This window comes from Myxine glutinosa, chromosome 10 (genome assembly GCF_964187855.1).
Source record: "Myxine glutinosa chromosome 10, kmMyxGlut1.1, whole genome shotgun sequence".
NCBI lineage: Eukaryota > Metazoa > Chordata > Myxini > Myxiniformes > Myxinidae > Myxine > Myxine glutinosa.
In genome coordinates this window covers 31,314,116-31,325,672 of record NC_136270.1, presented here as the reverse complement: position 1 = coordinate 31,325,672, position 11,557 = coordinate 31,314,116, and the positions used below count along the sequence as shown (strand labels likewise).

General features: G+C 42.8%; 1 protein-coding gene across 2 annotated transcripts in view; it reads left to right on the top strand.

Moving 5' to 3' along the window:
* Positions 1-11,557, top strand: part of TICRR (TOPBP1 interacting checkpoint and replication regulator) — a 62,354-nt gene that overhangs the window by 1,354 nt on the left and 49,443 nt on the right. For both annotated transcript variants that reach the window (XM_078785519.1, XM_078785518.1), the window contains exons 1-11: positions 1-480; positions 691-925; positions 4,796-5,061; positions 5,377-5,617; positions 5,755-5,881; positions 6,760-6,887; positions 6,979-7,212; positions 8,853-9,004; positions 9,235-9,341; positions 9,525-9,609; positions 9,742-9,824. The exon at positions 1-480 is cut by the window's left edge and continues 1,354 nt beyond it. In XM_078785519.1, the coding sequence (XP_078641645.1) occupies positions 1-480; positions 691-925; positions 4,796-5,061; positions 5,377-5,617; positions 5,755-5,881; positions 6,760-6,887; positions 6,979-7,212; positions 8,853-9,004; positions 9,235-9,341; positions 9,525-9,609; positions 9,742-9,824 (2,138 nt within the window). The remainder of the gene's footprint in view (positions 481-690; positions 926-4,795; positions 5,062-5,376; positions 5,618-5,754; positions 5,882-6,759; positions 6,888-6,978; positions 7,213-8,852; positions 9,005-9,234; positions 9,342-9,524; positions 9,610-9,741; positions 9,825-11,557) is intronic.

Below are 11,557 nucleotides of genomic sequence, written 5' to 3'. Positions count from 1 at the left end.
AGCGAGAGACAAGGAGGAGACAGTACTGTAGCTGACACAGGTGAGAGACGAGACTCGGAGCATGGTAGATTTGGAAGAGTGATTGAGGAAAAAATTTCATGTATGTTTCGGGAAAGAACTGCACCTGATGACAAAATATACGAAAGCCAGAGGTTAGACAAAGCCACCACTCTAAATGCTGCCCTTTGCGACATTTTGTTGGATTACCATTGGGACAGTCCGCAACTTACGTCTCCCGTCAAAGTGGGTTGTCCTGGAGATGATGAGGATCTGGTTGGCGGTGCAGTGTACGTGTTGACGCGATGTCCACATAGCTTGCACGACCTGCTGAGGTTCATGGGGTCCACTGACGTGGGTCATGAGGATGTCATGGATCAGCAAGTACTACGTAACAAAGTCGTCTCAAATTCTGTCCACAAGCTGCTGTGTTCCAAGCCTAACCTGAAGCTATATTGGGTGGACATGTCCCCGTTGTCACAGGTGAGAAGATCTCGGTTACCTTATCAATTGGCGTGCACTGCACCCGTCATATCTCGTGGCCCAACTTGATAGTTATAGTTTTCATTTTATTACCCATTGTTAAATTATTGCAATTTGATCTCGGCATCCGATCTTGAGGTGTTTTCCGAGGGTTTATGGTGAGCTAGACCATCGAGTGTAGATTTTCGGACTAATCTCTGGTGTCTGCAGGCGCTTACAGCGGAAGATCAGGAGGGGTTCCGCCTTCTCTCGGGTAGGCTTCATGATGTCGGAGGAAGCATCATCCCATTGGATGCCCTCTTGCGCCTTGAGGGACGGCAAGTGGCACGGATGTCAGGTTTTCATCAACATTGCCTGTTCCCACTGTCTGTGTCTGTACCTCCCTACCTCAACCCTCGGACCTCTGCTCCTCTCCAAACCCCTGCAGAGCTGCTTGTTTCTGTTGGTAAGCAAATGCATCCACTAAGACGTTACCCATGGTGTTTATATATTTTTGGCTTCACTTGGTGTTTCATGTTATGAAATTTGAAATGTTACTTCCAAAATGTGACCCTCAAAAACCTTATCCCGAAAACAGTTTGTTCTATTGTAAATAAAATGCAAATAACAATGATTGTTATTATTCTCGGTGTACCGGTTTCGATGTCCGTCGGCACGCCAAGTTTCAGCTTTCTACGCCACCCGGAAGGTAATGAACATTGTATGAGCCAGCCAGTGGTTAGAATGAACTTTATATATTAAATAATGGGTTGGCCGGATGGTCAAGAGTCTAGACCGATGGAGGTACGCACCACCTCTTTTTTCTTTTTCTGTTTTTTGTATACAGGATCGAGGCTCGTGAAAGAGCTAACATTTATTACACAAAGAAATCAAACAGACAAACAAAATATATATGGGTAGCGGTAGACAAGATGGGGAGAGAAGGGGAAGCACAAACATAACATTTAAGAGCAGGGACATCGGGAGATGTGTGGGAGGGAGAGGGTTTGGGGGGAGAACGCGTGGGAAGGGGGTGGGTGGGAGAAGTATAAAACACAACGACATTGCAAGGACTTCCAGGAAAGAAGTTGGTATTTCAAAAAAGTGGATCTGGGGTGAAATTAGCGGGGGTAGAAAAGATCAAGGTTTTGGATTTAGTCAGGTTCACTATGTCAATAAACTATATTTCGTTCAAAATCATGGTAGATTAGCAAACCTATACATTTTTGGAAAGGTTATAGCATAAGGAAACTAAAAATCAATGTTTACATTTGGAGAGATACCTGTATGGCGGCCATTTTGGATTTTCAAAATGGCCACTGTAAAATACATATTTTGTTCTATTTCTGCCTCTAATTACCCTAAAAACTTTTAAAAATATACTAAACCTATATTTTCAGGGACAAGGAATCCAATGAAAGTATCAAATTAGTGCTATGGGGAATGGTAAGACACGAATCAAAGGTTTTGAATTGCAAAATACTGTCTTTATATTCGCGATAAGTTGCATAATCAAATACATGTTATCGTTTTGTACAGGCAGTTAATAACATCAAAATATGTCACAATAATTCATATCACCAAACATACACAGGCAGTCAGCAAAATCATATATACACATGCAGTCGGTATAACTTCACATCTACACAGGCAGTCAATGACAAAATATACACAGGCAGTCAATGGCATCAAACATACACGATTACAGAATATGCCATTTAGAGTTCGTCATCACTGTCCTGTGTGTCGTATCCGACAATATAGTCCGCATCGTTTTCACAGTCCGTTCCACACAAGCAAAGGTCGGTCAAATTGATTGGCAAATCGAATTGGTCGAATGGTCGATCGAATCGAATTCGATGAATCGAATCGAATCGAATCGATCGAATTGGTCTAATGGTCGAATGGTCGATCGAAGCGATTGGTCGAATGGTCGAATTGGTCGAATGGAATTGGTCGATTGGTCGAATTGGTCGAATCGAATTGGTCGGAATTGGCAAATGTAAACATTGATTTTCAGATTTTCCATGTAATAACGTTTCCAAAAATGTATAGGTTTGCTAATCTACCATGATTTTGAACGAAAAAACATAGTGAACCTAACTAATGGGGGAAGATAAGAGATGGTGGTGAACAGCTGTTTTAAAGACCTGGAGGGAGGAGTGGGCAGGGTGATTCATCAATGTGTGTTCCGTCCCTCGGATGGACGTTAAACGGGCGTCACTTCTGCCCGAATTAGTTGGTGGATATTTTAGATCTCACAGTGTCCTTCGCTGGTCAATCAATTTTTTTATTTTTTTATTTATTTATTTTTAGTGTCCTTCGCCGGTCGATCGCTGAATTAACGCCAGGGGGGTTGACTCAGCCTGTCATCCTTCCGAGGTCGGCTAATTTGAGTACCAGTTCACTGGTAATTCCCTGTTTGTCGTAAAAGGCGGCAAAAAGGGTTGGCGGCAGGAAGGGCATCCGGCCGTAAAACATTGCTTCAAAAAGGGGACCGAAAAACAACAACAACCACGGTTCCCGAAAAAGGCCAACCCCCGCTTTGCGGGGAAAAATGGCCTCTAAAGGTGGTTATAGTGTCCTTCGCCAAGAGTCGGTGAGCTATCGCCGGCACCCTGAACAAATTCAAAATTCCTGCACCGACTTAGTGCTGGGAAGGCAATGGCAAACCACCCAGTATAACTCTTGCCAATAAACTCCTAGAGAAGAAAATACCACACTGTATATCTTATTATAATAGAGCAAACGTGTATGGTTATTTTTATATGCGACGAAAACGTCTTCTTTAAATAAAATTAAAATTAACACCCAAAACAGTCTGTGAACTCTTCATTACGTTTAGACTGCTGAGACTTTGATGACCCTTTTAAGTCCCCTACCCCCCCCCCCCCCATCCCACATGTCCTCTCTCTGCACCACTCTATCCCACGTATCCTCTCTTCCCCCCCGGCCACCTCCCCCCTCCTTCTATCCCACTCCACCACTTCCTTTCACCTATATTTTGATCTGCTTCTCCTGACAAATGCATCCACATCATTAGTGTGTTGGTGTTATATATTTATGTTGGTTGGACTTCCATTTTCAATAAGGAGGGTCTTCACCCCCACCATAAACATTGTGAATTGACCACTGATCTTCACATTAGTTTTTCATCAGTGGTCTTGGTAATGCTGTTTCTGACGCAATGTTCTCATGAATCAGTAGGACAAAAACTCTTTGTACAAAGCTTGTGCCAAATTCTCCTTTATTTATTTCCTTTAAAATTGAAGGACACCAAGGACAGCTTGCTTGAAGCCCGACAAAGAAGAGTGCAACTAAACCCTCTTGGGAAAGCAGTTCCTCAAATAATGAAGATCAATAATAATGAGATAATAGTGAAGATAAATAATGGAGTGTAGTTGCGAAACGAGTCTGGATTTTTGGAGTTTAATCAGGAGGAGATATTTATTATACTAAATTATCCCCACGGCCCACACTCATTGTAATCAACTCTGTCTCTGGTTGTCCGTCCATTCTTTACGCTATCTCCTAAATGGTTGGGGAGAAATTTGCCAAACTTGGTCGTTATGATCACCATGTGACAAGAAGGTGCATGTGCTGTATCATTTTTGGCCACGTCCCCTGGAGCAATGGGACAGAGCCAAACACCAAAAATGCGATTACGGGCACATTTTAAACATTTTAAAATGAAACATTTGGATTTTACCCCCAGTTTATGCCCCAGGAGGTGGGGACTTTGGGTCACCGGGGTCAAAACAAGATAAAAAAAAAACAAACTCTAAATTTGATATCGGGTCATTGTTGGTGGAACTTTTTGAATGTTTAAACTTTGCTTTAGGTGGGAAGCGTGGGGATTTGCGATGACGTGCCATCGACTTTGCTCTAGTTTTAATTAATTTTATCTCATTTCCCACCTTGTATTCAATTCTATAATTCACAGATTTTGAAGGTTTTTCTTTTCTTATTCTTCCTCATTAACAGGAATATGAGTCTTTTACTGGTTCATAAAGTCTTACTTCATTCATTTTGAAGATATAGGGGTTAGAGGATATGGACGATAAATAAATAATAATCGGCTCGTCGTACTCAGCTTTTGAGATGGATCTGTACTCGATGACGTCATAGTGTTCAACTTGTTTTATTTCATTTCTCTATCCTTTTGAACATGTTAATTGCTGGCAGAGTTACAGGCAAGTTTGTATACGTCGAGGCCAAAACCTTGTTGAACTCGCCTTTCTCTTGTATTGTTCTTTTCTATTTTTGATCCTAGCTTGTAACATGACACACCGAGCTATTTTGCTATAATATAATAAAGGTGTGTGCTTAATTGCAGGTGGTGAGTGGAAGATCGGCTGGATCCTTAACCTACACACACTACTGTTTAGACATACGAACATTTCTCCGCAACCGGTCTCCTTGCGTGTCCGTGGAACTCTATCCCAGGCATCCCTGTCCATACCGAAACTACCAGTAGTGGCAAACTGGGTTGCTTGTCCACACAGCTGTTCTGATCACTCCGCTGCTTCTGGAATTCCACTCTGGAGCTCATTGTGTTTCAGGCAGCTGTTGGAGGTGCTTTGTGCCAAGGACATGGCGCTGGTGAGTGTGAACTCGATGACGTTTTAATGGCCTTGTGCTCCTCAAATTAAGATGAAAGTGAAAATTTGACCATTAGTGAAATGTGATCAAATTTTCATCCAACCACAATGCGTACTTTGCAAAGGCCCCTTTTATGCGTTGCCATCACCCATTTGGTGAGAAGAAGCACATACAGCATTGTTGTGGCAGATTCAGGGAAAGCATTGGTATTTAAGTAGTTTTCCTGTTCCATATTTTGTGCCTTTGTGACAAATCAGGATGAAGCTGTATGTGCACGTGCACCGACGATTGTGGTGGTTTTATCTTCTGTTCCAGGTTGTGGATGTGTTGTGTTGTGCGGGCACCGTTCCATGCTCGGGCCTGCTGTACCAAGTGCTACCCGGGTCCGCACTAATTTCTTTGCTCCGCCCGATGCAAGCAAGCCAGCTAGCAAGCCTGATCGCGGAGCTGCCCCAAGCAGAAAATAATGCCACCTGTTGTTTACTTGGCCTGTGGGCACAGATGATATCTGATGCCAGGTCACCTGCTGAACTCCTCAATGTGCATGCTGGAGATGGTGTGATGGAGCTTCACAAATACACCTTATTGACGTTTAATTCCTCAATGAGCACTGTTTCTCTGCGGGGCACGATTTGCCCTTTGGCCATATATTTGGGCTTTGTTTTGACCTTGCTTGTTTTTTGTCACATGCAGGCCAAAGTGCTGACACACACCATCTGAAATGCCTTGACGAGACCGGGTGCAATGTTGCCGTGGCCGAGCAGTGGTACAAAGATTGTGATTTTAACGCTGGAACAAAGGCCTTTATTAAGGATTGCAGGTACCAAGCTGAAGGAACGATGTGTAGTTTGCCGTTATCACTCCAGCGATTGATTTATCTAATAGACCAGTAATGGGGTGCCAGGATTTGGCATTTCTGCTTGTGGATTCGAGCTAACCTTTTGTTTGGTTATGGTTCGGAAAATGGTGGTGTATCTTGCATGCAGCACACTATTTTGGAGGGGTGTTGAATAATTTGTCTCATCTGACAACATTGGGAAGCAAGAATGAAAGAGCAGAATTACATTTTCCCATTCTTTAATGAGATTAGCTTTGGGTGATGATGGGGATGCATGGGGGGAGGGGAGGCTTAGGAGTAGGTAAAGGTGTTATCGTCATTACTGCCACCACCGAAGATGGACGGAGATTATGTTTTCACCAGTGTCTGTCTGTGAGCAGGACAACAATCTATACACACACAACAACAACAACAACAACAACAGGAATTTTAAGGCCATTTTCCCTGCAAGAGCGGGGTTAGCCACGAAAACAATCTATGTAGTACGATATCTCAAACAGTTATCAACTGATTTGGACAAAACTTGGTGGGTGAGTTGGGTAAATGACAAGAACAAGCCGATTAGATTTTGGCTCAGGTTCGGTTCCAGATCCGGCCTATCAGTGGGATACGAAATGTAAGCTGTTCACCCTGGCGGAGGTATACGCTCTACCCAGTGCTGTTCTTGTTTGTCTTGATTTTGTTTGGTAAATAAATGATTGGACGATATTGATCTCGACTTTAAAGGTATTAAGTTGTGCTGTACTCCTTTTGAGCTCCATGTTTTGTTTTTTAGTCCAACGTTCCAAAGTGTTGTTTTTAATGGTTCATTGAACAGGTGAAACTTTCTAGTTCTTGATACCTCCATGTGCTGTTTCCAGGTACAAGGTCATTGAGATGTGTGATGAATTTGAACTCCATGATGAAGGAGCAAACATCTCCAGCATGCTTTGTGATTTTTATGCAGCGAAACAGAACGTTTCTTGCACCCAGAGCACACTTGGGAAAGGTATGGGCTGAACACGGCACAGCAAATAACATTAATATTTATTTTATTTCCTCAATTTTTATATTATAAACAGTATCTCTGTTGTTTACAGGGAAGGTTGTACGATCTCCTGTTCAGAGAAAGCTCCAGGGTCAGAACCGTGCGCTGCGTATGGTCAACGTGGCACGAATGAGCGCCAAGTCTCAGCATTCCAGGGTCGACCGGCACTCATCCACCACTGGAGAGTCTGACGTCACTGATTTGATTGCCACTCAAGGACGAGCCCCTTTTACTCGCAACAAGCCGCTGATTGTAGGGAGGAAGCCTGTAATTAAACACGAGCTTGGTAAGGCTGAAAATACCTCTTTTTCTGACAATTTCTTTTGCAAACACATTTGTCTGACTGCCTAGGAGTTCAAGTTCAAATGTTGTGCTGGTATTTGGGGATGACTTCTGATGCTGAACTCCCCTTTACCTCTCTGATGCGAAAACTCTCTCTTCCTTTTTGTAGACAACTCAACATTGTGTTGTACAGTAGTAGGCCATCCCTCTGCTAGGGAGACAGCACTTACATCTCTCTCTGTTGATCTGGAAATTATTTGACACTGTTTTGATAAATGGAACCTGTCCTTCCTTCAATCCTGGAGAATCTCTCGGTCTCACCCTATCGCTTCAGAGGGGTCGTCAAACGAAGCCACGTATGTGTTTCCTTGGTCATCCACTGGAAGAGGGTCAATCTCTTGAACATCTCGGCTTCACTATCAGCCACGACCTTTCCTGGGCCTAACCATGTAGCAAATCTGGTCTTCAAAGTTTGCCGTAGATTTGGCTTCCTACGTAGAACCGAATCTTTCCTTGGAAAATAAGAACTACTCAGTCTACAAAGCCTTGTCTGTATCTCAATGGAGTACTGTACTCTGCTGTGGGCTGGCACATCGGAATCACATCTGTGCCTCCTGGAGGGGTTCAAAATGTCAAATACCAAAAAATGCAATTACAGAGACATTTTAAAACTAAAATGACACTCGGTAGAGTGCATACCTCCGCCAGGCTGTTTTGTATCCTACTGATAGGCCGGATCTGGATTTGGATCTGAACCACAATCTAATCGGCTTGTTCTTGTCACCGAACCAACTTGTCCACCAAGTTTAGTCGTAACTCGTCCATAACTTTTTTAATATGAAGTGATATATTGCTTTTCGCCCGATCTCTCAATGGTGGAGAATCACTTAAAATTAAATAATTCTCATATCCGAATCCATATTGAGATCTTCACCAAAATCGAATCGATTAGTCCTTTTCACACACCCAACCTCTCCACCAAGTTTTGTCCAAATCCGTCCACAACTTTTTGAGATATCCTGCTATATATCGTTTTTGGCCCCATCTCCCAATGTTGAAGAATCACTTTCAAAATTTTGTTGCCGGATTCGAATCCGGATCTTCACCAAAATCTAATTTTGTCCGTTTCACATACACGACCTCTCTGCCAAATTTCGTGTCCGAATCCATCTACAACTTTTTGAGATATCTTGATCACAGACAAACAGACAGACAAACAGACAAACAGATAGTGATGAAAACATAACCTCCATCCACCTTCAGTGGTGGAGGTAATGAAACATTGTATATACATTCAACATTGGGTGTGGGGAAGGGGGGGGGGGGGGTGGAGGGAGCACATGAAATATGTAACAATTTTTTGGATTTGACCCCTGGTTACAAGGGGTGGAGACTTAGGATCACAGGGGTCAAAATGGAGAAAATTTTAAACTCAAACTTTGATATTGGGTCATTTTAGGTGGAACTTTTTACCATCTTTCAACTTTTCTTTAGGTGGGAAGCATGGGGATTTGCGATGATATGCCATCAACTTGGCTCTAGTTGGAGAATAAGATGTCCAAGTGCTACTCCACTTGACTTGTGTATCTATTTTATAACTAGGGCCTTAAAATGCTGATGCTAATGAGTGCCTCATTTGTGCAGTTTTTTCTGATGAGCAGTCATTGGTGACATCTCTTCAGGAGGCCTTTGCTCGCCATGTGAAGGACACAAATCTTTCCCTGCACAATATTGCTCTTGATGCTGTAATGGCTGCTAGAAAGTTTATCAGTAACGATGCAAGCGATGGACTTCAGGTAAGCTTATCATTTTCACCATCGTTAAAACATGTTTTTGGTTCCTCACCCTTCGGCCTGTTAGCCATCCAACTATTCTTAACACATGATGGCGGTCTATTCCTCTTAGGATCCTTTGTAGTAACTGTTCAACCCTTTCCCATGAAGTGGTTATCATAGTTCTCCTCTTCTCTTGCCATGCCAACCTCCTGGTATTTGGATGTCTTAGCCTTTGATTCCCATTCCTGTAGACCCAGGCTTTGATGAAGGATTTGTTTGTGAAACATCTACTCAAGACCAAATTGGACATTCAACAAGCCTATGGGGCCAGTGACAGCTCCAGTACCCAGATCCGAGAGTACGTGTCCGTAATGTCTTTCTTCTTGTCCATTGTTAAAATTGCTTTGCATTTCTCATCTCTGCTGTAATCTTTATTTTGTTTTTACTTGCACTTGTTTCGGAGTTTGTGGTCTTACAAATTTTTTTGCCCACGTATCCATGGAGAAATGTCCCTTGCTCAGCCATTGGTTTTGTGTTCCAGGTGCAAGCTGCAGATGTTTCTGCACCTAGAGATGTTGGCTCAGCTTCCTGACCTGCCTTTTGAGGAAGAACACCTCGTTGTTGAGGTTGCAATGTCATTCAAATGATTACACCTTACTGAACATATATATTTTACTGGATGTCTTCCTTTAATTTTGTGCCATTGTCTCATCATATTTTCTCGATGTGCATCATTTGTTTTCCATTTCCATCAACAGATGGTGGCCATTTTGAGGCTGATGTTTATGGTGGGAGAGACGACGTGTCTTTCCAACTTCTTGCAGGAAGATCTAATGCCACTGTAGGTTTTCAAATAAACTTTTATAAGATTATATTTCTGTAGATTGCTGAATCACAGTATTTGGCAACATCATGCAATGCAGGCACGTAAAAAATTTTTTTTAAATCAACGACACTCACAAATTAATAACATGGAATTTAGGATGTGGACAATGCTAGAATGAACTATGCATTTTTACCCCGCGCACAGAAAGTGAAAAGTGGTGTTAAGCGATTGGTTCATGTCAGTCCGTCCGTTGGAATTAAATAAAAACCACCTTTAGAGGCCATTTTTCCCCGCAAAGCGGGGGTTGGCCTTTTTCGGGCACCGTGGTTGTTGTTGTTTTTCGGTCCCCTTTTTGAAGCAATGTTTTACGGCCGGATGCCCTTCCTGACGCCAACCCTTTTTGCCGCCTTTAACGACAAACAGGGAATTACCAGTGAACTGGTACTCAATTAGCCGACCTCGGAAGGATGAACAGGCTGAGTCAACCCCCCTGGCGTTAATTCAGCGATCGACCGGGATTTGAACCCAGGATCCTAGGATCCTAAGCCGGCACCCTAGCCGCTAGCCCAACATCAGGGATAAAACCGTTGGAATTAAATACTGGAATTAATTTATTTATACGACTTTTACAATCTCTATTTTATATTGAACTAGCAGGAGTACCTGGCGTTGCCTGGTGATGTTCTAATCCTGTTGGCATTTTTAAGAAATCGATTTGTTTGTTTTTTTCTGTTTTTTTTGTTGGGCCTAAAACAATTTCCTGCACCCACGAAGGAAATTTTTTATTTAATATAATAGTACACACACACACACACACACACACACACACACACACACACACACACACACACACACACACACACACACACACACACACACTAATCGGGGATAATTTACTATTACCTTTCACATAGTTACAAAGGATCACGCACCATAGAGTGATGTTTATTTATATATATATTTTATTTAATCCCCCCCCCCCCCCCCCAAAAAAAACCAAACTTTTTTTTTTTCCCCAAAATTTTCAAAAACGTTTTTGCCTGAAACAATCCCCGGCACTCACTGAAGAACTTCTGAAACTTTGACGAAGATCCGTTCAACCATCTCAGAAAAATAGCAACAGACAACAACAACAACAACATGCATTTTAAGGCCATTTTCCCTGCTAGAGCGGGGGTTAGCCTTGCGGTCCCCATGACAATCTTCTCCATTTTGCCCTATTTTCTGCATCTCTCCTTGTTAACCCCCTTGCCCGCATTTCTTCTTCCACCATCTTTAGCCAAGTCTTTCTCGGTCTTCCCCGTCCTCTACTTCCTTCTACATTAACTTCCATTACTCTTCTCAACCAGTCACTTTCATCCTTCCTCAACACATGACCAAACCATCTCAACCTGTTCCTCTTCACAGCATCAATCACAGGCAATATTCCCATCATCTTTCGCAATTCATCATTTGTCTTCCTCTCTCTCAACGATACTCTGCACATCCATCGAACCATTCGCATTTCCACCCTTTCCAGCCTTCGTTGCTGCTCTACGTTCATTACCCATGTCTCGCTCCCATAAATCATAACACTTCTCACACATGCAGCATACACCTTTCCCTTCAGCTTCAGCGACACTCTCCTCCTCATCAGCACGCCACTCAGTTCCCGAAACTTCTTCCATGCACATCTCACTCGAGCAACCGTTGCCGAGTCTGATCCACCTTCTCCATTCAGCATGTCTCCGAGGTAGCAAAATGTTTTC